The sequence below is a fragment of the Hyla sarda genome, chromosome 8, assembly GCF_029499605.1.
Source record: "Hyla sarda isolate aHylSar1 chromosome 8, aHylSar1.hap1, whole genome shotgun sequence".
In the NCBI taxonomy this organism is placed as follows: domain Eukaryota; kingdom Metazoa; phylum Chordata; class Amphibia; order Anura; family Hylidae; genus Hyla; species Hyla sarda.
The window spans coordinates 137,216,585-137,244,367 of record NC_079196.1 but is presented as its reverse complement, the minus strand read 5'-3'; the positions used below and the strand labels follow the sequence as shown (position 1 = coordinate 137,244,367).

Genomic DNA, 27,783 nt, shown 5'->3' with positions numbered 1-27,783 from the left:
TTTCAGTGTTAAAGCATTACTATATTTTTGGCCGACAGGAGGATATTGGTAAAACTAAAAGTACTATCCAGTTGTCAGAGACTAATGCTGATACTCAAGACATCAGACGGACTGCCTAATGTTCCATTCTTTAAGTCCCACAGATTTGAATGAGGCTTTTGGGATGGAACATCAGGCAGTCTGTCTGATGAAGAAAGTATCAGTGCTAGTTAAAGAATTAAATGAAACGTCAACATCCAATGTAGCTGTATTAATAGGCTTAACAATAATTAATAGGATACCACAGACTAAGCAAAATTTTAACATACCTGGAACATTCATGGTTGTTTTATAGGATGACTCATATAGTTTTGCTGGGTGTCTGATAAAGTGATGTTTTAAGACATCCATTCTTCTACTTGAATCTTCTGTTATCTAGTAAGTAAAGGAAATTGAACCGTACGTCTTAATATAAAATTTAGAACTGAAGAATTGGAAAGCAGCCTAATTGCAAAAAAATAAAATAAATAAATAAAATAAAACGATAAAAATAAATAAATCACACTATTCAGTTATAAACCACTACATATGCACCACATTGTCACTGAGAACAGGGCCAGAAAACTGAAAAGCAGCCCTGGTACACAAACCCAAATCAGGCCACATATAGTATTACATTGTGGTAAAATTAACTTTATTGATCAAGCCCTTCAGCAGTACCTCACTTACGTAAACCATACTAAATCCAAGGAAAAAAGTACAAGCTAATAAACATGGTCAAGCCAGGTGTACACTTTTTTTTTATTTATTTTTTTTAACTCTGGGACCAGTGTATTCTACCACTATTCACAGACCAACAGCCAACAATACTCATCATACAGTGACCGCATGGGGGTCAGACACTAGGCACTCTGCAGAGTATCGTCACCCTGCAGTCTATACAGATGAATACAGCCCTGATCAGACCCAGTCACAGGCAGAACAACTACAGAGGATATTTCAGCTTTCCTGAACTTATTTTAGTAGTTAGTTGCATTACATTATTATGAAATTATAGATCATCCTTATGACTAATCCTCACTCATACATTAATGGTCTAGATGTTTCCATCTGCATGAAATCAAAACTATCTAGTTTTGCCCTTAGCAATCAATCACAGATCAGCTTTCATTTTACCAGAGCTTGTTAAGATATGAAAGTGTTGTTATCATCAAAACCAGAAAGTCTGGGTTTCAGACAGATTGATAAATATGGGCCACTGAGCGATGTATAGTGGCATGTCTAGACACACTGTGTAATAAAAATTTGTGAATGACATTGTTTGTGTTTATTAGGATGTTTCCTAAGGAATCTTTTTACCACTTAAGGACGCAGGGATTTTTCATTTTTGCACTTTTGTTTTTTTGCTCTTCGAATTTAAATAGGCTGAACGCTTTCAATTTTAATATGCTTATAATTATTCTGTTCTGACAATTATAACTCTTACTTTTCCTGTATGAAGGCTCTTTTTGTGCAGTGATCTGTAGTCTTTATCGATACAATTTGTGTTTTCATGGGACTTTTTGATCGCTTTTTATGGTACATGAGGTGACCAAAAATACACAATTCTGGATTTTTATAAAATTTTTCTTTTACACAATACTATGCAAACTTTTGATTGCATACAGTGAACAATGCACAACATTAATCAGGGTTTTCACCACAACATTGCTACAAGCTTTCATTGCTTCCAGCGGGACTGAAGTGCCGACCGCTCCACTGAGCTGCCAGGATTATGGTGATCGGTGATTTATAGTATTGCACATGGGTCCTTGCTGCTGAGTGCGTGATATCAGGATGCTCTCAGCTGCTCTCAGTTCCAGAACATGCTTCATAGACGAGGAGAGGGCGCAAGGGCATACATGTAGACTCTGTGTCCTTAAGGTGTTAATCACCAATAAAGCAATACAAATAGCAATTTGTCAGTGACAAAAAAAAGAGAATACAAGAATAAATAAAAAAAATGTATACTATTCTCGAGGAACTGGCAATATCAAGGAGAAATAATAATGCATTTTTTCTAATAAACAAAAATATTGGGAGTAAATTTGGTGCCAATCAATTAATATAAACTGTCCATGTGATAAATCTCTAAGTTAGACTTTCCTTAAATGTGAGGTTTTCAATCCATTGAATCGAGTCCATTTGAAATAAATAAAAAAAACACTTTACTAGTGATCAAAGAAAGTAGAGGAATAGAAACATGTACCCATAATTACAGAATGCAATCCGTGCGGCTGCAGTCCATACATGGATAAGCAGTTTAATAAAAAGAGATGTCCTGAATTTCGAATTCTTCTTTATTTAATTTGGAAGAAAAAGTTTTACGAGCTTGTGAGATATTTTCTCAGCATTTGCATCTTGCATGGTTGCATTTAAAAGCTCCCTTGTATGCCCAGGAAGCTAAAGTTGTTTTTTATCCTGCTGAGAGAGAGCATATATTTCTTTTAAAAGTAAGGGCATGACGAAATGTCAAAGCTGGTCTAGCTGGGAGGAAAGAATGGAGATATGGGTCATCTAATAAAATATCAGAATATGCCTGATCATTTTATTTTCCCTAGAAAAAGTGGTAATACAAATATATAATAGTAGATATGGGAGTTTCTGAACACTGCTGTTGAAATTAATCATAGGCTCTAGAGAAGTAAGACTAAATCAGGTTTTTACAATCTTTCTTTGCTTCAAACCTTTTTAGAACACTGCTTTGCTGTACAAAATCAGTGTGTGTGGTATAGTTTTCACGTATCAGTTTAACCTGACTATAAGGAATATTTAGCAACCATTTTTTTTATTGTGCGTTGTTAAAATGTAGATAGTCATTGCAATCTACTTGTTTAAAATACATTTTCAAATCGAGCTACCTGTGATTTAAAAAGATTGTGTCAATTGTAATCCTCAACCATTCTTATTTTAATCTGCCAAGAAGGTGTCAAGTTTGGTTCTATCACAGTTTCAGATGATGAATAGATCATCAAAAAAATAAATTGATGGAATAAAGGGTGCTCATACAGATGTTTTTTCTTGAACAAGCCTACAGATAAATTTGAGATGTTTGAAGAAAAGCTCATCTCCATGGCTGTCCCTCTGTGCTGTGTGTAAATTTAACCCCTTAAGGACGCAGCCCATTTGGGCCTTAAGGACGCAATTTAATTTTTCCTTTTTTGTTTTTTCCTCCTCGCCTTCAAAAAATCATAACTCTTTTAAATTTTCATCCACAGACTAGTATGAGGGCTTTTATTTCTGCGCGACCAGTTGTCTGTTGTAATGCCATTGCTCATTTTACCACTAAATGTATGCCGCAACCAAAAAAAATACTATTTGGGTGGTGAAATTAATAAGAAAACCGGAATTTTGCTAATTTTGGAAGGTTTTGTTTTCACGCCGTACAATTTACGGTAAAAATGAAATGTGTTCTTTATTCTTTGGGTCAATACGATTAAAATGATACCTATGATAACATACTTTTCTATTACTGTTGCGCTTAAAAAAAAAAATTGCAAACTTTTTAACCAAATTAGTATGGTTTAAAATACCCCTTTTTTGAAGACCTATAACTTTTTCATTTTTCCGTATAAGCGGCGGTATGAGGGCTCATTTTTTGCACCGTGATCTGTACTTTTTATTGATACCATATTTGCTTATATAGAACTTTTCATCCATTTGTTTAAAATATTTTTGGGAATAAAAAATGTTCACCATACGGTATCATTAATATTTTATTTTAATATTTCAGATATTTACGCACGCGGCGATAAAAAAATATTTTTATATACATCTTTGGTAACACTTTTTGGGGGTGAAATAGGGAAAATGGGACAATTTACGTTTTTATTGGGGGAGGGGGTTGACATATTTTTTACTTTATTTTTTTTACTTTTATTTTTATATTTTAATAGTCCCCATAGGGGACTATTTATAGCAATAACTCGATTGCTAATCCTGTTCAGTGCTATGTATAGGACATAGCACTGATCAGGGTTATCGGTCATCTTCTGCTCTGGTCTGCGGGAAGGCAGATCAGAGCAGAAGACACCGGGAAGGCAGCGGAGCAAGGTGAGGGGACCTCAGTCTGCCGTGCTGGATGATCGGATTGCCGCGACAGCACTGCGGGCGATCCGATCATCCATTTTAGTGACCGCGATGCTGCAGATGCCGTGATCTGTATTGATCACGGCATCTGAGGGGTTAATGGCGGACATCCGCGGGATCAAGGGTGTCCGCCATTACGGGCGGGTCCCTGGCTGCGATCAGCAGCCGGGACCTGCCGCGCATGATCCGGGCATAGCTCCGATGCTCGCTCTTATGCTTAGGACGTAAATGTACATTTACGGCGCTCGTCGTTAAGGGGTTAAAGTAGATATCCAGCCAACACATAAATAGGTATGTGTGTGTATACACACACCTATATATATATATGTGTGTGTGTGTGTGTGTGTGTGTGTGTGTGCGTATGTGCTCCACACGGCTTCACAGCTGATTTGTTTCAAAATAAGAACTCTATAGCCCCCATATTCAGCCATTAAAAATCATGCTAAAAATCTGCAAAAGACTACACAAACTATCTGCCTCTGCACGTGTTTCCTGCGTGAGCTTTTGCAAAGAGCTGACTTCAGAGAGTGAGTAGTGTGTGTGTAGGGAGGTGTGTGCGCCTCAGCCATCAGGGACAATCACAAACTGACATTGAAGCTAGGTTCTCTGAGTTGAGGAGAAGTAAGTGTGACATGTGGTATACACATAGGGGGGCATTTATCAACTTATTTAGAACCTTTTTTTGCTTACAAAAGTCTCACAAAAAGTCTTACATGTGCCTAAGCACTTTTTTGTGCAACTTTTGTGAGTAAGCAAAAAGTTACAAACAGCCTTACCTAAGCAAATTTCAGTTTTCACATTGCATTGGTCAGGTATTTATGATGTGTGAAAGTCGCACATAGGTAAAAAAAAAAAAAAAAAAAAAAGGTTGCAAACCCCTTCCAAAAAGTCGCAAGTCTGCTCCAGGTCTGACCTGGAGTACAAAACTCCTATAATGTGAGCAAATTTAAAAAGTCACACAAAAGTCACACAAAAGTCACACAAAAGTCTCACAAAAGTCTAACCTGCGACTTTTTGACTTATGAGCTCCATATTTATCAACCCCCTGTGATAGTATACTAAAATATTTTGCACATAAGCAAAACTAAAGCAAAAATACACCTTCAGAACTTGCTTACAAAAGGAAACAATGATAAATGGCCCCCATAGAGTCTAGTCGTTACTTGTGATCAGATCTACTGGACTTCCTGCCAGAAGGAAAAGCTGAGAAAAACCGGGTATGTGCTCAGAAAGATTTCACTTAACATTGCAAAGTTATATAACTTTAAAGGGGTACTCCGGTGGAAAACTTTTTTTTTCAAATCAACTGATGCCAAAAAGTTACAGATTTGTATATTACTTCTATTAAAAAATCTTAATCCTTCCAGTACTTATTAACAGCTGTACACTACAGAGGAAAAAGGAGATTTTTTTATGCTTACCGTAAAATCTCTTTCTCGAAGGATCTATTGGGAGACACAGACCATGGGTGTATGCTGCTGTCACTAGGAGGCTCGACACTATGGCAACAAGAGAAGTCGGCTCCTCCCATACCTGCCCACAGGCACCTGAGGTAATCAGTTTTAGTCCCAGAGCAATAGGAGAAGACCCACAGGTCAAGAGAAAACCACAAACTGTCCGAGCAATCAGAAGAAAAGGCAACTGAACACACCTTTGGACAGATGACTGAAATAGGAGCACCAGAAATAAAAAAGGGGGGGAGCAGTGTCCCCCAATGGATCCTTCGAGAAAGAGATTTTACGGTAAGCATCAAAAAAATCTCCTTTTCTCTATCGGCTCCATTGGGGGACACAGACCATGGGACGTACCAAAGCCGTCCATTGGGTGGGTAAGGAATCAGACAGGTGGACGGTTGGACCACCGCCGTCTGCAACATTTTACAGCCCAGAGTAGCATAAAATGACGCATAGGCATGAATCTGGTAGCACCTTGAGAAAGTGTACAAAGACGACCACACGGACGCCTTACAGAACTGCAAGGCCGAAGCCACGTTGCGGAGGGCCCAGGATGCCCCGAAAAATGGGTGGAATGAGCCAAACCCCTGAAGGGTGGGAACTTCCCCTTGCAGCGGTAAGCTCCCAAAAAGAGCTGACTGGATCCACCGAAAAATGGTGGTCGTAGAAGCAGGTTGTCCTATACAACGACCTTCCGGAAAAACATAAAAGGGGGTCACACTGAAGAAAGGAAAGCGTGACTGAGAGGTAAGTCTGAACAGCCCTCACCACAACCAGGATGTGGAACAAACGCTTCCAGGAATGAGAAGGGGACGGACAAGAGGACAGTAGGACGATGTTCTCATTGAAATGAAAAAGTCAAAAACCATCTCAGGTAAGAAGGACGGACCTGGACAGAAAACAACTTGTCCTGGTATACCACCAGGAAGGGAGAATGGCAGGAGAGAGCTACCAGCTCTGACACTCTCCTAACAGAGGTAAGAGCAATAAGGAACGCTACCTTCCGGGGAAGGAGGCGAAGTGAAATGTCCCTGAGAGGGTCAAAAGGGGCATCCTGCAGAGCACCTAAGACCAAGAGTAAATCCCAAGGGAAAAAAGGGGACTGATAAGGAGGGGCAGCTTGTGCCACTCCCTGAACTAGGTTCGGACATGATAATTGAACGCCAAGGACATGATAATTGAACGACAAAGAAGGTTGAAAAAGAATGGAAACGGCCGAAAGCCAACCACGACCGGAGAAGAAGGCTGAGTTTCACAACAATAGAAATAAGACCGCCAGGTACGGTGGTAAATCTTTGCAGAGGAAGGCTTGTGGGCCCTCAGCATGGTGTGAACCACTTGGGAAGAGAAACCACGGGTCCTCAGAACCGCTGTCTCAACCGCCACGCCGTCAAAAGCAGAGACTGTAAATAGGGGTGGCACAAGAGACCTGATATAGGAGGTCTGGACGATAGGGAAGGTGCAGAGGTAAGTAGTACAGGAGCCTGACCACGACAACGTACCACGCCCGCCGGGGCCAGTCTGGGCCACGAGAATGGCGGGAACGCCCTCTGCTGTGAGTTTCCTCAGGACCCCGAAAAGAGAGGAAGGGGAGGAAACAGATAAGGTAGGGCAAAGACCAACCAATAAAAAGATAAGGTAGGGCAAAGCCCGACCAAGAAAGAGGAACGCTTGGTTGTGGCAGGATGTGCAGAGGTCCATGCCTGGAGCACCCCAGAGGTTGCAGATCACTGCAAACACCTCCGGATGCAGGGACCACTCGCCTTGGACGGCTGAGGACCGGCTGAGAAAGACCACATCCCAGAAACACCCGGAATGAAAAGCGCTGAGATGGCCGGAAACCTGAGTTCCGCCCAGAAGGGAATTTCCCAAGAAGCAAGCAAAGAAAGGATTGCCCTAGGCCCCAACATGTTGAAGGGGAAAAGGGCTTCTCGGGCCGGTCCTTGAAAACACCTCCCGAGCCCGACAGACTGGCAGGGAGGGGCAGGAAGCAGCGCCCCCGAAAAAGCAGGGGAAAAAGAAGCCACCATAGAAGGCCCCGACAAGACTGTCGTATGAAAATAGAGACCTGTCCCACCGGAAAAGAATCACCAATTGAAGAGGTCGGTGATGAAACTGGGCAAATGGCACTGCCTTCACGGCCGCAGCTAACCGACCCAGGACATCCATGCAAAAGCGAATGGAAACTGGAGCAGGGTGCCGAAGTCATCGGACTCTTGATAAGAGAGTCAGCCGGTTGGTCGGCAGAGTTGAAAGCGGGCAGAGGCCGCGTCGAACTGGAGCCCCAGGAAAATGGTTGGACTTGTCCCGAATGACCATCAAACCAAAGAGAGACAAGGTCTGGAGGTTGAAACTAAGACTCTCCAGGATCTGGGCCCTGGCTGGAACTCGGATCAGAAGGTCGTCCAAGTAAGGAATCACGGAAACAACTGTTGTCTGTAAAAGGAGCTATCACAGGCGCCGGGACTTTGTTAAAGGTCCGCGGAGAAGTGGCCAGACCGAAATGGAGAGCCACAATAGAAAATTACCGTCCAGAACTGCAAAGTGGAGGTACCGCTGATGACCGGAACAATGAGATGTGGAGGCAGGTATCCTTCATGTCCACCGAGGAATGAAAATGCCCCATGAACCGGGGATGCCAGCACCGAACGGAGAGACTCCATTCGGGATGGGAAGCAGAAGATGCTGGCTGAGATACTCGAGAACCAAGATTAGGCGAACAGAAACGACTTTCTTGGGGACCACAAAGAGGTTGGAATAAACCTCGAAAATGTTCCCCTGAAGGAACTGGGACAAGGAATGTGCGTAGTCCAGGCATCCCTGAAGAGTAAGAGGCGACCAACCACTCGAGAAAGGTCGGCAGGTGGGGGCGACCCATCAGATCGAGGGAGGCCTACGGGTGCCTGATGGGGCCGCAAAACTGCCTGAACGGATAGCCGACCTCCAGGAGAGACCGGTCCGGAAGGAGGAAGCCCTCTTCCCGTGAAGGAGCCCGGCTGGACCCTGTGGTGGCACCAAAGGTCCGCAAAACCCGAAGGAGGACTTACGACGGAAAGCGGTTCTGTGAGCCGTATCCAGAGGTAATAAACAACTATTTTCCGCCCGACGCCTCCCTTCCTGAAGGCGGCATCCACATTCCAGGCTTTAAGCCACATGGAGGGACAGTGGCTACCAGGTAGCTTGTGGCAAAGGCTGCACAGTGGCTGCGCATAGAAAAGAAAATCTCCAGCTGTGGAGCATCGGGAGCTAGATTAAATAAATCCTCCAGAGGGATCTTGAAGACTACCCTGGCGGAGTTACGAGACCATACTGAAAGGGCCCTTGACCCCCAGGCCGAAGCAAAAGCAGGAAGATCCTGCTGTCTTAAGGAAAAGTTTGCCAATGTCTCCACCTTCATGTCGGCTGGATCTTGAAGGCAGCCACATCAGTCAAAAGGCCCGGTAGGTGCCTTAGAGAGGCGGGAGACCGGCAGATCCACCGTTGGAGAGGAGGTCCACCGAGCAATGAGGTCCTTGGCGAAGGGATACCGCGCTTGAACCTTCTAAGTTTCCTTAAACTTCTTGTCAGGGTGCCTCCAGGTGCATCCCAGCAGGGCGTAAAATTCAGCGCGAGAACTGAAGGTCTTGGGTGCCGGTCGGGCACGAAGAAAAGGAGACTTCTGGAGCCACGTCCGAAGTTCCTGGGTCCTTTAGATGGAAGGTGTATCTTATGGCCGAAACAAATGAGTAAACCACATCAGGCATCCGTGCGTTCCTTTAAGTCGGAGGCCGAATCAGAAACCTCATAACCAAGTTCTCCAGGTGAATGGGAATGAGGTGAGGCAGCCCTGGAAGAGTTTGGGCACGATGAGAGGAAACTTCTGGACCACGTCCGAAGTTCCTGGGTCCTTAGCTGGAAGGTGTCTCTTATGGCCGAAACCAATGAGTAAACCACATCAGGCATCCGTGCGTTCCTTTAAGTCGGAGGCCAAATCAGAAACCTCATCAACAAGTTCTCCGGGAGAATGAGAATGAAGTGAGGCAGGCCTGGAGGTTGGGCACGATGAAAGGAAACTTCTGGAGCCACGTCCGAAGTACATGGGTCCTCTAGATGGAAGGTGTCTCTTGTGGCCGAGACCAATGAGTGCACCATGTCCGACATATCCGTGTGGTCCTCTGAATCAGAGGCCGAATCGGAAACTGCATCCACAAGTTCTCCAGGTGAATGGGAACGTGTGAGGTGGCCCTGGAAGAGGGGGAGACTGACAAGGTACGCAGGTCTGGAGAGCCAGAGCCGCGAACATGGGAGCGTCCTCTTGGGGAGTGACGCTTGCTACAGGGCTGAGTAACGGAGTGCTGCCTGTGAGGGGAGCTCCCGTGCCTGCCAGAAGACTCGGAGGATGAGTCAGATGAAAAACACCCCCATGACGCTGCGAGAACATCAGTATAGGAGGAGAGTGGGACCCTCCAATGCAGTCAGTACATAACGGGAGACCTGAGCCAAGTCGGATGTAGACTGGGGAAAGGGAGAGAACCCAGGCTGGAGGGGAGGCCTAACCCACTGGGTCTGGTAGACAACTGGAGTAGAATAGCGGGGGGGTTTGGGGGAGCAGTGGAGCAGGCAGAACCAGTGGCTCAGCAGAACCAGACATTTTTGAGATACAGCTTTTACAGATGTAATGAGTGGCTAACACTCCAGTTAACTGTTTAGAGGGAGCAAATGGGTTCAGCAGAACCAGGCATTTTGGAATTGCAGCTTTTACAGACAAAATGATGAACCAACGCTCCAGTTGTCAGTGCAGCCCAAGTCTGTGACCCCAGGGCAGCTGCTATGAGCAGACTCCGTTCTAGTGTAGACAAAGAAGGGAGAAATGCTGCCCAATAGCAAAAGAGGGGCGGGCCAGGAGCAGGGGCACTGCTGATTGGCCCCTGCCTCTCACAACATGCGCACAGCGCTGATTGGAGGCTAATTTGCCCCTCTTAGAAGCCGCACCAGAGGGGGTGGAGCTATAGCACCCTCAGCTTCTGACAAGAAGGTCAGTAATGGCGCCCAGGCCCGCTCCTCTCCCCGAGCGCACATGTCATTCGCATATGCACTTGCGGGGAAGCGAGCGAGACGCCGCCGGCAGCCGACTGCTGCCGAAAGCGAAAGTAAGCCGGCGCTTCATGCGCCCGCATAGTAAAAACGCTGCGGCTGTCAGCCGCTTAAAGAAACACACGCACCACACACACATATCGTTCAGGAGTGAATAGTATAGTGCCCTCTGAATAAAGCTGTGCCCCAGTCCAAAAATGCTCCTGCTCACCCCAGCAATAAATATAGAAAAAACCCCTGTCCAGGCCCCTGAGAAAAAGTGGGCAAAAAGTGAGGGTCTCCAGAGGTTGCAAGGCTGTACCTAGGAGAAAGGGAATATACTCACCTCAGTCAGAAGAACTTACCTAATGAAGTCTTCTATGAGGTCTTCAGTCAGCTTTCTGTCACCTGCATCACGCCGAGCTACCATGTGCGAGCGAGGCAAGCAGGGAAATAGGGGGACCCGGACCCATGAGGTACAACCCCAGGTGCTGACCGTTGGCAAGAGTGGGTTATCAGCGCATATACGCAATGTCTGTGCCCCCTCAATCGCAATGGGGAGACAGTGAGCCGCAGTTCCTGAATCCCCACCTGAAAACATGAAAGAAAAAAGGAATAAAAAACTAACATCCCTAACTAGGAAAATAATAAAACATAAGACCTGGTCTGGAGAATTCCAGACCATGTCCACCTCCTTAAGACACTAAGCTAAAACTGATTACCTCAGGTGCCTGTGGGCAGGTATACCCTGCTGGGAGGAGCCGACTTCTCTTGCTGCCATAGTGTCAAGCCTCCTAGTGACAGCAGCATACACCCATGGTCTGTGTCCTCCAATGGAGCCGATAGAGAAATTTTTTTCTTTTTGGATCTCTTTTCTGTCACAATCACAGTGCTCTCTGCTGACACCTTTGGATCTCTTTTCTGTCACAACCACAGTGCTCTCTGCTGACACCTCGATCCATGTCAGAAACTGTCCAGAGCAGGAAAAAATCCCCATAGCGAACATATGCTGCTCTGGACAGTTCCTAAAACGGACATAGGTGTCAGAAGAGAGCACTGAGTTCGTGACAGAAAAGAGATCCAAAAGGAAAAAAAATTTCCTCTGTAGTATACAGCTGCTAATAAGTACTGGAAGGATTAAGAAAATAGTGATTACAGAAGTGGAGAAAGGGGGGGGGGGGCAGGAGATGGAAAGAGGGAAGGAGTAGAGAGACAGCCCGAAAGGAAAAAAAATAACCTAAATGGGAAGGGTGGGTAATATATGTGGGGAAGATATGACCTTGGGTAAGAACAGAGATGAAAAGCAAAGGAAAGGTTATAGTATATTGTAAAAAAAAAAAAAAAAAAAGAAAAAAGGTATATATGTAAAAAAAGAACCAATGAATAGGACTATAGGTTCAATGCATTCATTAAGATCATCTGGAAATAAACATTTCATTTAAAAGAGAACGTTCACCCACACTAAACCCAATACACTGTGTTACAGCCCGGGTGAACAGTAGACCGATGCGGGCTCTCTGACTAATCTACATACCTGCATATCTTTCAATGCTGAATTGCACACTGGAGGCAGGCTCCCTGGCTGGATTTGAATATTCATGGTCGCTGGTCACTTGTGCGCTCAGTAGGCACAAGCGCTCACGTGACCAGAGGGATCGGGCGCCAGAATGCAGGTATGTTCAGATGAAACTCGAAAAATTTGAATATTGTGTAAAGTTCACTTATTTCAGTAATGCAACATAAAAAAGGTGAAACTAATATATGAGAGAGACTCATTACATGCAAAGCAAGATAGTTTAAGCCTTGATTTGTCATAATTGTTATGATTATGGCTTACAGCTCATGAAAACCCCAAAGTCCGCCCCCCCCCCCCTCCCGCCAATTACTATGATTTGGGGAGCCATGTCATCTGCTGGTGTTGGTCCACTGTGCTTCATTAACCTTTTAAGGACACCGGGCGTATGCATACGCCCTGCATCCCGAGTCCTTAAGGACGTGGGGCATATGCATACGCCCGTGGGAATTCCGGTCCCCCCCCCCACTAGCTGGTTGGGGACCGGACCGGAATGCCTGCTGAAATCATTCAGCAGGCATCCCGGCACATTGCCGAGGGGGGTCCTGAGACCCCCCATGTTGGCGATCGCAGAAAATCGCATGTCAATTCAGACATGCAATTTTCTGCTATTCCGGGCTGATCGGGTCTCTGGTGACCCGATCACCCGGAAAATAGGGATGATCGGAGCTGTCAGGGACAGCCCTGATAATCCTGAGGTATAGGAGTGAGGTCGCAGTGGTGCGATCTCCACCTATCCCATGCCATTGGTCAGAACTGATTCTGACCAATGGCAGGACAGTGGGTTGCCATGGCAACCCCCCCATTCTGCCCACCTCTGGATGTCGAGGGGATCGTGGGAAGAAGATGGAGGCCGGTACCTGCAGGAGAAGATGCCTGGCGATCCCCGATCGTCGCTGGAGACTGCTGGATCCTGGCTCATGTAGGGAAACTACATGGGGGGGAATGAAAGTGAAAGTAAAGTGATCTTTACTGTGGCAACAACTAGGAAGGCCAAACCAACTCCCAGCATGCCCAGACAGCCAAAGGCTGTCTGGGCATCCTGGGAGTTGTAGTTTTGCAACATCTGGAGGGTCACAGTTTGGAGACCACTGTTACAGTGGTGCCCAAACGGTAGCCCTCCAGATGTTGCCAAACTACAACTCTCAGCATGCCTAGACTGCCCAGGCATGCTGGGAGTTGTAGTTCTGTAACATCTGCCCCTTCAGATTGCATTAATGAAATACAATGAACTTTTGCACGATATTCTAATTTTTCGAGTTTCACATGTATATTGGTCAGAGAGCCTGCATCGGTCTCCTGTTCACGCGCACTCTAACCCAATGTATTGGGTTGTGTGTGGGTGAACGGGTGACCATTTTCCTTTAAAAAAATCCAATGTTTATTCAAGGATCCAAAAAGGATCCAAAAATCCTTGTTTATTCAATATGGTTTGTCTGTTCTCAATGCCTGCAGAAATGTGTTCGATAGGGGTGCTCTTGATACTTGATAGAAGAAAAAAAAATCTCCATTATGATTTTTAGCTAAATGGCAGGATACGTTGTGCTTGCCCTAACCAGTGAAGCAGTTGTACCTGTGGCCATTAAGTCGCTTGCAAAGGGCCCGAGTCCATCCTATGTAGTGAAGTCTGCAGATTCAGTCAAGTAAACAAATCACATGTGTTGAACTGCAATCCAGTCTGGTTTTCATATCAAAGGTGGTAGGGGAGACACTTGAAGAGAAAGTTTTTTGGCCTTGTTGGATGGTAACGCGGTGGAAGCATTGAACCGTTGTGGCCTCTTTTTTCTTAAATGGCTAGGGGCCAAGATGTATTTTTGCCCTCCGGAACATGAGATTTGTTCTCGGGAATAGGGTCATGAAGAAAAAATAAACAATGCTTTTTAATGTTTTCTTGATGAGGCAGTGTTCCTGGTTATAGGTAGTAAAAGAAAGTTGGAAAAATTTCTTTCTGCTGTTTCTGGAATCAATTTTTCCGAATTTTGGATTGAGATCTGTAGTCAGAAATTTTTTGATTGTGTCCTTATAAATGATTTCAGGGAAGTGACCGCAAGCTTAAAGGGATCCTCCGGTGAAAACCTTTTTTTTTTTTTTTTTAAATCAACTGGCTCCGGAAAGTTAAACAGATTTTTACATTGCTTCTATTAAAAAATCTTAACCCTTCCTGTACTTATTAGCTGCTGAATATTACAGAGGAAATTCTTTTCTTTTTGGAATGCTCTCCGATGACATCACGAGCACAGTGCTCTCTGCTGATGTTATTATAATAATAAGTATTTATTTATTGTTGTCCTTAGTGGGATTTGAACCCAAGGCCCCAGCACTCCAAGGCAGCAGTGCTAACCACTAAGCCACCATGCTGCCCTTAGCATACATCTGCTATGCACGGTTGCTAAAATGGACAGAGATGTCAGCAGAGAGCACTGTGCTCGTGATGTCATCAGTGTTCCAAAAAGAAAGGAATTTCCTCTGTAGCATTCAGCAGCTAATAAGTACTGGAAGGATTAACATTTTTTTAATAGAAGTAATTTACAAATATGTTTAACTTTCTGGCACCAGTTGATTTAAAAGAAAAAAGGTTTTCACCGGAGTACCACTTTAAGGCAAGGACCTCAGAGGTAATATTTTCTGAAATACTACCTGCACCACGTGCCACACCAGATGCAGTGGGAGAGATTAGGGAGCTAAACAAGTTGCTCAGAAACTGGTGTAGGAAGGAGGGAATTTGGTTCATGGAGAACTGGGCCAACTTCTCTGACTGATACAGGACCTACAGTAAACAGAAGAAAGACACGGAGCGCTCCCTGTGCGGAATCAATGAGGGCTAGCGGTGAGTAGTACAGATAATAAAGGCTCGCTCACCTGGTTAGGTTATGCTAGGAAGGCACAACGCTCACGTAGATAGGAATACAATGAGACTGCAGCGGCTGGACTGAAGTAGAGGTGGAGGGGCACTCAGAACTGGCATGTTGTAACTCAGGGGTTAACCTCAGACTGACCTGTGGAGACATCTTCTACATGTCAGTATACTGCTCTGAAGGACCCTGAGGCCAGAGTCCAGTGACGTCGGTGATATCCTGTATAAATGTCAGTTTGAAACCCTGTTTGATCACGCCTGATGAGTGTTTTGAAACGCGTTGCATGTTTTTAAATAAAGCAACTAACTTGTATCCTGAATTTTCCGAGTCTGAGACAGCGCGATTCCAGCTTCCATCTCCTACTCTTTCCTCTCTGCAGGACCTACAGTAGGGACAGTGGTGGGAGGGGGGGGGGGGGGGGGGGATATACAATGTAGAAGAGGAAGATAGTGTAGACAGAGAACTGGGACCTATTAATGTACCTGGGGGTGGGAAAAAAAAAACTCATGCACCTCTAAATTGCATGCTAACCAATGCTTAAACCTGGCTAATAAAACTGCCAAACTGAAGTTAATATTGTCTGAGGAAAACTATGACAAAGTGGGAGTAACAGAGACATTGATTGACGATAGGTATGACTGGGCGGTCGACATGCAGGGTTATAGTCTATTTTGAAAGGATTGGAAAAACAAAAAGGGGGAGGAGTTTGCCAGTCTCAAGGCCACGCCGCAATGTGGAATTCGTATGGGTAGAAATACATGGAAAGAAAACAAAATTACTGATGGGTGTTTTCTACCAATATGGATGAATAAAAATGTAAAGGGTGCAATAAATGACAAAAAAAAATAGGCAGTGAGGGAGCACAAAAAAAAAAAAATTAAAACAGAGAAAAAAACTAAAATAAGTAAAAGCAGCAATAGTTGAGACAGAGGACTCATCCCAAGGAGGGTAAAACTAACCCCAAAATGTCCTTTAACCCCTTAAGGACACATGACGTTCTCATACGTCTCCATTTCTGAGTCCTTAAGGACACATGACATATGAGAACGTCATGTGCTTTCCCGGCCCCCCGCAGCCATCTGGAGCGGAGCCGGTGCCCGATGCCTGCTGAAATCGTTCAGCAGGCATCGGGGCATATCGCCCAGGGGGGTAATGATGACCCCCCATGTCGGCGATGGCCGCAGATTGCTGGACAATTCAGTCCAGCGATCTGCGGCGGATTCCGGGTCAATCGGCCCCGAACAGCCATAGCCAGCAGGGGTGAGGTGCCAATTTCCCGGCAAACCAATCAGGGCGCCTGCTTCGGGTGTCACTCCCGCAACCCGCTCCACCCCTCTTCCGGAGGACGTGAGCGGGTGCGGGAAGAAGACCCCGGGTGCTGGGGACCCCGATCCCCGGCGGGATCGGGGCCCCAGGAGCGATGGCGGTGGCGAGGGACTGACCAGTAGGAGGTGAGTGACAGCCTAAAGGGCATGCTGGGAGCTGTAGTTATGCAATAGCAGGAGGCAGACCACCACAACTCCCAGCATTCCCTTATGGGCATGCTGGGACTTAATTTTGCAACAGCTGGAGGCACATTTTTTCAATGGAAAAGTGTACCTTCAGCTGTTGTATAACTACAACTCCCAGCTTGCACAATCAGCTAAAGTGCATGCTGGGAGTTGTAGTGCATCTGCTGGTTTCATAACTACAACTCCCAGCATGCCCGTTGGCTGTCGGTGACTGCTGAAAGTTGTAGTTTTGCAACAGCTGAAGGCACACTGAGTTAAGTAGCAAACCAGTGTGTCTCCAGCTGTTGCATAACTACAATCCCCAGCATCCCCAGCCAAAGTAGTATGCCTCCAGCTGTTGCATAACTATAACACCCAGCATGCCCTTCCGCTGTCCGTACATGCTGGGGGTTGTAGCTTTTGCAACAGCTGAAGGCACACTGGTTGCAAAACACTGAGTTTGTTACCAAACTCGGTGTTTCACAACCAGTGTGCCTCCAGCTGTTGCAAAACTACAACTTCCAGCATGCACTGATAGACCGTACATGCTGGGAGTTGTAGTTTTGCAACAGCTGGATGTTTCTCCCCCCCCCCCCCCCAATGTGAACGTACAGGGTACACTCACATGGGCAGAGGTTTACAGTAAGTATCCGGCTGCAAGTTTGAGCTGCGGCAAATTTTCTACCGCAGCTCAAACTGCCAGCGAGAAACTACTGTGAACCCCCGCCCGTGCGACTGTACCCTAAAAACACTACACTACCACAAAATAAAATAAAAAGTAAAAAACACTACATATACACATACCCCTACACAGCCCCCCCTCCCCAATAAAAATGAAAAATGTCTGGTACGCCACTGTTTCCAAAATGGAGCCTCCAGCTGTTGCAAAACAACTACTCCCAGTATTGCCAGATAGCCACTGACTGTCTAGGCATGCTGGGAGTTTTACAACAGCTGGAGGCACCCTGTTTGGGAATCACTGGCATAGAATACCCCTATGTCCACCCCTATGCAAGCCTCTAATTTAGGCCTCAAATGCGCATGGCGCTCTTACTTTGGAGCCCTGTCGTATTTCAAAGCAACAGTTTAGGGTCACATATGGGGTATTGCCGTACTTGGGAGAAATTGTGTTACAAACGTTGGGGGGTATTTTGTGCTATTACCCTTTTTTAAAAATGTAAAATTTTTGGGAAAACAACCATTTTAGGTAAAAAAAATATATATAATTTTTTTTTACATATACAAAAGTCGTGAAACACCTGTGGGGTATTAAGGTTCACATTACCCCTTGTTACGTTCCCCGAGGGGTCTAGTTTCCAAAATGGTATGCCATGTGTTTTTTTGCTGTTCTGGCACCATAGGGGCTTCCTAAATGCGGCATGCCCCGAGAGCAAAATTTGCTTTCAAAAAGTCAAATGTGACTCCTTCTCTTCTGAGACCTGTAGTGCGCCAGCAGAGCACTTTTCACCCCCATATGGGGTGTTTTCTGAATCGGTAGAAATTGGGCTTCAAATTTTGGGGGGTATTTTTTGCTATTACCCTTTTTAAAAATGTAAAAATTTGGGGACACCAAGCATTTTAGGTAAAAAATTTTTTTTTTTTACATATGCAAAAGTCGTGAAACACCTGTAGGGTATTAGGGTTCACTTTACCCCTTGTTACGTTCCCCGAGGGGTCTAGTTTCCAAAATGGTATGCCATGTGTTTTTTTTTTGCTGTCTTGGCACCACAGGGGCTTACCATTTGTCGCTCCTTCCCTTCTGAGCCCGCCAAACACTTTACATAGACATATGAGGCATGTCCTTACTCGAGAGAAATTGGGTTTCAAATACAAGTAAAAATGTTCTCCTTTTTACCCCTTGCAAAAATAAAAAAAATTGGGTCTACAAGAACATGTAAGTGTAAAAAATGAAGATTTTGAATTTTCTCCTTCACTTTGCTGCTATTCCTGTGAAACACCTAAAGGGTTACTACACTTACTGAATGCCATTTTGAATACTTTGGGGGGTGTAGTTTTTATAATGGGGTCTTTTATGGGGTATTTCTAATATGAAGACCCTTCAAATCCACTTCAAAACTGAACTGGTCCCTGAAAAATAGTGCGCTTGAAAATTTTGTGAAAAATTTCAAAATTGCTGCTGAACTTTGAAGCCCACTGGTGTCTTTCAAAAGTAAAAACTCATAAATTTTATGATGCAACATAAAGTAGACATATTGTATATGTGAACCCAAAAAATATATATTTTGAATATCCGTTTTCCTTACAAGCAGAGAGCTTCAAAGCTAGAAAAATGCAAAATTTTCATTTTTTTCCTCAAATTTGGGGATTTTTCACCAAGAAAGGATGCAAGTTACCACAAAATTTTACCACTAAGTTAAAGTAGAATATGTCACGAAAAAACAATCTCGGAATCAGAATGATAACTAAAAGCATTCCAGAGTTATTAATGTTTAAAGTGACAGTGGTCAGATTTGAAAAAAACGCTCTGGTCCTTAAGGTGTAAAATGGCCTGGTCCTTAAGGGGTTAAGGTGTAAAATGGCCTGGTCCTTAAGGGGTTATCTATATAAACAGTAAAAAAGGTTAAAAGTGAAAATGTTGGCACTTTACAAAGTAATGAAGAAGAGGCGTGGCTTAGTGTGGCATGTGAGTAGACACGCGGTCTCGTGCGCTAGAAAATTGTGTCACCCCTAACAACCCCACCAAAGTAATCTTATAGCCTGTTGTGATGGAGGCCAGTGGTGTGCGGAATATTTTTTTATAGAATAATAATCAAATATGCCAATTGCCACATAATGGGAAAGTGCTTAAGAAGGTTTTACCATGTAAAACTACAGCTCCCAGTATGAACTAAACAGTGGTAAGGTTATGCTGGGAATTGTTTAATTCATCATAACTGCAGAACTTACAAGTGACTCAAGCGCTGAATACAATACCGCACCATATTGTGACGCATAAAAACTGTACCACACCAGAAATTCCTTTATAATATACACCATAGCTCTGAAATGCAAAATGCTCAGTGCCCCCTACATATAAAATAAATGCCCAGTGATGCCACAGTACAGGAATAATACACCGAATGATGCCACAGTACAGGGATAATACAGTCAGTGATGTCACAGTACAGGGATAATACAGCCAGTGATGTCACAGTACAGGGATAATGCAGCCAGTGATGTCACAGTACAGGGATAATGCAGCCAGTGATGTCACAGTACAGGGATAATACAGCCAGTGATGTCACAGTACAGGGATAATACAGCCAGTGATGTCACAGTACAGGGATAATACAGCCAGGGATGTCACAGTACAGGGATAATGCAGCCAGTGATGTCACTGTATAGGGATAATGCAGCCAGTGATGTCACTGTATAGGGATAATGCAGCCAGTGATGTCACTGTATAGGGATAATGCAGCCAGTGATGTCACAGTATAAGGATAATGCAGCCAGTGATGTCACAGTATAGGGATAATGCAGCCAGTGATGTCACAGTACAGGGAGAATGCAGCCAGTGATGTCACAATATAGGCATAATACAGACAGTGATGTCACAGTATAGGGATAATACACTGAATGATTTCCCTGTACAGGGATAGGGATAATACACCCAGTGATGTCACAGTACAGTGATAATACACCCAGTGATGTCACAGTACAGGGATAATACGCAGTGATGTCACAGAACAGGGAGATAATACACAGTACAGGGTTAATATGCAATCACAGAACAGTACAGTGATAGAACTGACAAGGGGGGGGGGGTGTTAATGAGAACTGGCAGGGGTCAGGGCAAAGTATTTATAGTGTTACCTGTGTAACCTGCCAGCCATGCCATCATCATCCACTGTTCTCCTGCATTCTGGTCCTTCCTCTGACCCCAGCAGGCCCCGTATGAGTCTGTGATCACATGACCAGCTGAGGAGCTGAGCTGGAGGCCAAGATCACTCAGTATAGGTCAGTGTTTCCCAAGCAGTATGCCTACAGATAAAGCAAAACTACAACTCCCAGCATGTCCAGACAGCTTTTGGCTGTCTGGGAATGCTGGGAGCTGTGTTTTTTAACAGCTGGGTGCACACTGATTGGCACCTCCCTGGCAACGTTACTGCAGCCAGCGCAGGCTCCAATGGAAGATTGGAGTGTGGGGAGATGATGCTGGGACTGATTTGCCGACAGGGACTCCGGCCTCGGGGTCCTTCAGAGCAGTATACTGACCTGTACAAGATGTCTCCACAGGTCAGTCTGAGGTTAACCCCTGAGCTACAACATGCCAGTTCTGAGGGCCCCACCACCTCTACTTCAGTCCAGCCTGCTGACCCTAAAGTGCCCACCATTGCTCTCTCATATACTGGGGTAGTGTGTGCTTGAGCCAATAAGCTGCCAGTGGGGGACTCAGCAGCTCTGTCCACAGATACTGAGCCCACTTTGAAAGATGTGCTCTTAGCTGCCTCCAAGGGCAACGCTGATGTTAAATCTCCCCCAATGTCCTCACACATCCCGCCCAGCAGTAATTTATCAATTCCAGTGCAGAGGAAAAGTTGCCCAGTTGCCCATAGCAACCAATCAGATCTCTTCTTTCATTTTTCAAAGGCCTTGTTAAAAATGAAAGAAGCGATCTGATTGGTTGCTATGGGCAACTTTTCCTCTGGACAGGTCTTGATAAATCTCCCCCATTAACCTTATCAGCCATGATATGCAGAAGGTTTCTGAGAGGACTGGGGCAGTGGAGGAGAGTGTGGGAGAAAAGCCTGATGGGCATCCCTGAGAAAGTGAAGAATCGCAACCCTGGGGAATGTTTTGAAAATCTTGAGTAACCATGACGGACCAATATGCTGCCTTTTAATTATCACCAAATAATTAACTACTTCTATGGTGATAATAATATACAATATAGAATAATATAGAATATCATATAGAGCAATAATGTATTTTATTGGAGCTTATCCCTGTTGACATGGAGCACTATGAAGGACCAAGTGTGTGCGCGGATTGCATCGCGCAGCCCTTGTGTGTAGAAAAATACTGGCGCATATGAAGTTGCATAGTGACTGACTATTATATCTATTTGGCAATGCCCGTGGAGACTAAGTCCCCGCGCATATAGAACTGCGCAGCTCCGACAGTAAGGTACGCTCGCTGGTGTAGGAGCTCGCGCAGGGGTTACGGCGCAGGAAGCGGATGTGGATATCGGCGCTGGTACAAGAGCTCGCGCAGGGGTCATAGCGCAGGAGGCGCATCGGCTCTGATATCATGACGCAGTAATCATGTGATACATTACCGAGGCAACCAATAAACAACTATGCGGATTGGTTGAACTATGAGAGCAGCAATAGGTGCATGGAAATGTCCATCAAATTAAATAGAGGATGATTGGATGGGATGGTGTCCCACCAATCAGAAGTGGATATCACCCCACCATGATGTCACAATAGGAGGTTATTTAACCCCTGTTTTGGCGCTTTTTCATTCAGTGCCCCTAAGCCTCTTGACAAAGCCGCGTCTTGCGGCGAAACATGTCGAGGGGGGCATAGGATAGGTTTTTTAATATACAGTGTAGACTCCTCCATTAACCGTGTGTACACTGCAGGTACACACAGGTAGATAATAAGTGATGCCTGGCTGGCACAGATAACCAATAATACAGGAGGAGAGATACACTGCAAATTTTAACTCCTTTTTTGTTGGTGTTTTGAAATTAATAAAGATTATACCTTTCAACAAATATATGGGAAATATAGGGAATTAGTGGATCACTTCGGTGATCTTTTGGTGAATTGGTTCAAATAACCCTCCATATATTGGTCCGCAGTTGGATCGAAAATCTTCTCAATACATTGGAAAAGAGACTGCACCCGCTCATCAACAAAGAGATGTGTCAAAGGGTGCCGACACGCCCTCTACTTCCTGGAGCTCCTCCCAGGGCTGTTCTTATCTGTATTCTGCATTTGAAAGACAGAGATTATATTCTCCGCAAGATATGGATTAGCTCACCATCAATGGCAGCTGCATCTCAGTCTTTCCGAACTTTTCTGCAGAGGTCCAGAAGAAAGGAGCAAAACATATGGATGCTAAATGCCGTTTATGTGCTCTGAATGTGATTTTTTTAATGCTTTACCCTGCCAAACTGCAGTGGTCACACTGGGGATTACTCATATGTTCGATAACTTTGCTGTGGCTGTGGAATGGTTAGATGCCTGTAAGGTGCAACTGAGACGTGCTCATTCCAGAGTTTACGGAGTGGACTCTCCGCATAGATGCAAGCTTTGCCAGTTTGTGCTGGACTGCCTGGAGTCCTGTTGCTCTCCTTAGAACATCCTTCTGACCGTGGCAGGACTTTATTATTTGAAGTATTTCTCTGTGTGAGGGAGATTGTTGCTATTTTATATTATCTATATATTTTTTGTAAATTCCGACATTATGGTTTTTATTTGGGGTGTTAGTCTTGTTTTGTGTCCTTCCCCTAGGCTATACTACAGTGCTCCTATTCTTGGATTGTGTTAACCCGGGATGTCAGCTGCTCACAATTTTGTCTTTTTTTTTTATTATTTTGTCTATTTACATTTATCTTTATGTTCTCGCCAATGGCTACTGATTTACATAGTGGCGTGGAATGTGTAAGGCCTTAACCTCTTCAGGACACAGGGCGTATGGATACGCCCTGCATTCCGAGTCCTTAAGGACCGAGGGCGTATCCATACGCCCGCGGGAAATCCAGTCCCCACCGCTAGCCGGTTGGGGACCGGAGCCGGATGCCTGCTGAAATCATTCAGCAGGCACCCTGGCACATCGCCCAGGGGGGTCCTGAGACCCCCCCCATGTCGGCGATCGGAGAAAATCGCATGTCAATTCAGACATGCGATTTTCTGCAATTCCGGGCTGAGCGGGTCTCTGGTGACCCGATCACCCGGAAAATAGGGCTGATCGGAGTTGTCAGCAACAGCCCCGATCAGCCTAAAGGATTGGAGTGAGATCGCAAAGCTGCGATCTCCTCCAATCCCATGCCATTACTCAGAACGGAGTTCTGACCAATGGCAGCGCAGGACAGGGGGTTGCCATGGCAACCCCCCGTTCTGCCCGCCCCTGGATGTCGAGGGGCTCTGGGAAGAAGATGGAGGCCGTACCTGCAGGAGAAGATGCCTGGGGACCTGGGATCTTCGCTGGAGCCTGCAGGATCCTGATCAGGTAGGGAATCGACAGTGGGGGGGGAATTGAAAGTGAAAGTAAATCGATCTTTACTGTGGCAACCACTAGGGGGGCCAAACTGCAACTCCCAGCATGCCCAGAGAGCCAAAGGCTGTCTGGGCATGCTGGGAGTTGTAGTTTTGCAACATCTGGAGGGTCACAGTTTGGAGACCAGTGTTACAGTGGTGCCCAAACAGTAGCCCTCCAGATGTTGCCAAACTACAACTCTCAGCATGCCTCGACTGCCCAGGCATGCTGGGAGTTGTAGTTCTGTAACATCTGTCCCTTCAGATTTAGCAATTTTCATGACATTTTTGAAAATTGCTGCTCTACTTTGATGCCCTCTAATTTTTTCAAAAAGCAAAAGTATGTCCATTTTATGATGCCAACATAAACTGGACATATTGTATTTGTGAATAAAAATAAAATGTATTGTGAATATCCATTTTCCTTACAATTCGAGAGCTTCAAAGTAAGAAAAATGCAAAATTTTCAAAATTTTCATGAAATTTGGGGATTTTTCACCAAAAAAGGATGCAATTAACGCCGAAAATTTACCACCAAAATAAAGTAGAATATGTCACGAAAAAACAATCTCAGAATCAGAATATTCGGTAAAAGCATTTTCGCGTTATTCATTTGTAAAGTGACGGTGGTCATAATTGCGATAAAGGGCTCAGTCCTTAAGGTGAAAAAGGGCTGTGTCCTTAAGGGGTTAATGATCCCACTAAGTTAACACAATAAGAGAAAAAGGGTTGCAGACCTCAAGGTATATACTTACTATATGTGGAATGGATCACTGGGTTTTTAACCCCTTGCCGCAGAATCACGTCTATAGACGTCGGATTGTGCAGGTCCTTCCCGCATTCGGACGTCTATAGACGTCATTCAGTTAACCCGGCAATGCACAGCATCGCAGGGGTTAGCCAGCAGAACTCCCGCGGTTACCGGTGGAAGACAAGTTCTGCCTGACATCCCAGGACCATCTGTGATTGGTCCTGGGCAGGGAGCTCTGTGATTGGTCCCTGAGGACCAATCACAGTGTCTCTGCATCTTTGTTACTGTAACGCCGGCTCCGAAGCTCTCACTTCTGTGTAAGTAGCAATCGGAGCCGGCGTTACAGTTACAGAGGAAGAAAGAAGATAGAGTGTAACAAAAGCTTTTATAAAAGCTGAAGAAAACACAAAAAGAGCTATAAAACCTGTGCCCCTGCAGTGCCCCTTACCGCAGCTGCTCGTTCTCCCCTTTCTCCCTGGTCTCTAAAGTCTGCAGCCTGTGCAATCTCACAGGCTGCAGTGAAGATTATAAGTCACATATAAGTGACAGTATATCAGTCAGTGTCAAACAAAATCCAATCCCCCAAGCTCATCTGTGCCCAGCAGTAACCCCAGTCATATCTGCTGCTTTTCTGTAAAAGTCTGCAGCCTGTGTGAATTGACAGGCTGCAGTGAAGATTAGTTTCACTGTCACTGAATATAACAGTGACAGTGCCCATCAGTGACCATGCCCACCAGTGACCGTGCCCATCAGTGCCCAGCAGTGTCCCTGCAGTGCCCCTTCCTACCTGAAGTCTGCAGCCTGTGTGAACTGACAGGCTGCAGTGAAGATCCTTGTGTCAGTCACTGAATATAACAGTGACAGTACAGTAATAAAAGTGTCACAGTGCCCAGAAGTGTCACAGTGCCCCTTACCCTACTTCTGATTCATTCATATTCATTCAATCATATCCATTCATTCATTCAGCTGCTGTAACCTGTGAACAAGCTACAGAGAATAAATGTAAGTCTTTTTTTCTCTGTAGTTACAACAAATTTTTTTTTAAGTTACAAAAAAATAGATATATATTAGTTATTAGTGACATAGTACCAGTGGTGCTGTTACAGTTGTTTTTTTTTTTCTACCTATACTAGTTCTAGGGATTCAGGACAGCAGTGAGAGTTCGCCACTGTTTTGTTGTTTGTAGTGCGGTTACATTTTGGTTGTTTGTTTCCGTAAAAAAAAAAAAAAAAAAAGTTAAATTTTTTTTATAAAAAATAATAAAATACAAAAAAATATATATCTTTAGTGTTCCTACATCAAAAACTAAATATGTCAAGGCGTCGCACATACACCAGTGAGGAGGTATATGCCTTCTTGGCATCTTCCTCAGGCTCAGACAGCGGTGAAGAGTTGCTTTATTTGCCCTCTTCTTCTTCCTCGTCCTCTACTGATTCTGACAAGGAACCTCCCCGCCACCGTCCTAGGCATAGTACTGAGCCAGGTCCTAGTACCAGTACTGTACAAGGTCCTAGTGCCACCTCTGAGTGGGCTCCGGCTTCTAACCTTGTACCCCATTTGCCTGAGTTTGTGGGAACTGCAGGCATTCATGTTGACACCACTGGGTTAAAAGAAGCGGATTTTTTTCAGCTCTTCTTTTCAGAAGAGTTGATAAGCATGATTGTGGAGGAAACAAACCGGTATGGCGAGCAATTTATTGCGGCCCATCCACAGGCATATCAGGCCAGGCCTTACCAGTGGACGCCAACCAATCCACTAGAGCTAAAAAAATAAATAAAAAAAAACGCCCTTTTGTTAAACATGGGCATAATTAAGAAGCCCACAATTCGTTCATATTGGAGTATGGATTTGATTTACCATACTCCATTGTACCGTTCTGTCATGCCAAGGGCTCGGTTTGAAGTCCTCCTCAAATTCTTACATTATGCCAATAATGAAAATTGCCCACCGCCCAGTGATCCAAATTTTGATCGCATATATAAAATTCGGCCCCTTATTAACTATTTGAACCAAAAATATTCTGAAACTTATACCCCAGAAAGAGAATGCAGTGGACGAGTCTCTTGTGCACTACAAGGGAAGGTTGCACTTTAGGCAATAGCTGCCTAACAAACGGGCCAGGTATGGGGTAAAACTGTAAACAGGCTACACACACAAATTCAGAGTCTAAGAGGGGAAAGACTCAAAAATTGAAACCCCAGAGTGTCCCCCTGTACTAAAAACCACAGGAAAAATAGTATGGGATCTAGTTCACCCCCTGCTAGATAAAGGGTATAACATCTACCTTGATAATTTTTATACCAGCGTCCCATTACTAAGATGCCTGCTTGCCAAGGGTACTAATGCCTGTGGTACCATCAGGCGAAACCAAAGGGATCTGCCTAAAATTTCCGTACGGCAAAAATTGAAGAAGGGGGAAAGCAAGGCTGTGTCCAAGGACAACAGGATGCTTGTCAAGTACAGGGACAAGCGTGATGTCCCCTATCACCATACACCCAGACAGATAGGGTATAAGTGTAATGCCGCTGCAGTTGTCCTTTAAGGCTCACTGTACCCCTTGTTACATTCCTTGAGGGGTGTAGTTTCCAAAATGGAGTGCCATGTTGGGGGTTCCTACTGTTCTGGCACCATGAGGGCTTCCTAAATGAGACATGCCCCCCCAAAAACCATTTCAGCAAAATTCTCTCTCTAAAAGACAAAATTTTGCTCCTTCCCTTATGAGACCTGTAGTTCGCCAGCAGATCATTTTATATCCTCATATGGGGTATGTCCTTACTCGAGAGAAATGGGGCTACAAATTTTGGGGAGATTTTTCTCCTATTACCCCAAGTAAAAATGCTACATTTGGGGTAACACCAGCAATTTAGTGTAAAAAAAAACAAATTTTTCATTTAAACCTCAAACTTTAGCGAAATGTTGTGAAACACCTGTGGGGAGTTAAGGCTCACTGTAGCCCTTGTTACATTCCTTGAGGGGTGTAGTTTCCAAAATGGAGTGTCATGTTGGGAGTTTCCACTGTTTTGACACCCTGGGGGCTTCCTAAATGCGACATGCCCCCCCAAAAAACCCTTTCAGTCAAATTTTGCTCCTTCCGTTCTGAGACCTGTAGTTCGCCAGCAGAGCATTTTACATCCTCACATGAGGTATTTCCATACTAACAAGAAATTGGGTTACAAATTTTGTGTAGCTTTTTCTTTTGTTACCAATTTTAAAAGTGAAAAAATGGGGCTACAATAACATGTTAGTGTTAAAAATTGAGATTTTGAGTTTTCTCCTCTACTTTAAAGCTATTC

General features: G+C 44.7%; 1 protein-coding gene across 5 annotated transcripts in view; it reads right to left on the bottom strand.

Annotated features, from left to right (window-relative positions):
- Positions 1 to 27,783, bottom strand: part of PGAP1 (post-GPI attachment to proteins inositol deacylase 1) — a 1,221,194-nt gene that overhangs the window by 897,844 nt on the left and 295,567 nt on the right. For all 5 annotated transcript variants that reach the window (XM_056536018.1, XM_056536017.1, XM_056536020.1 and 2 more), the window contains exon 8: positions 309 to 414. In XM_056536018.1, the coding sequence (XP_056391993.1) occupies positions 309 to 414 (106 nt within the window). The remainder of the gene's footprint in view (positions 1 to 308; positions 415 to 27,783) is intronic.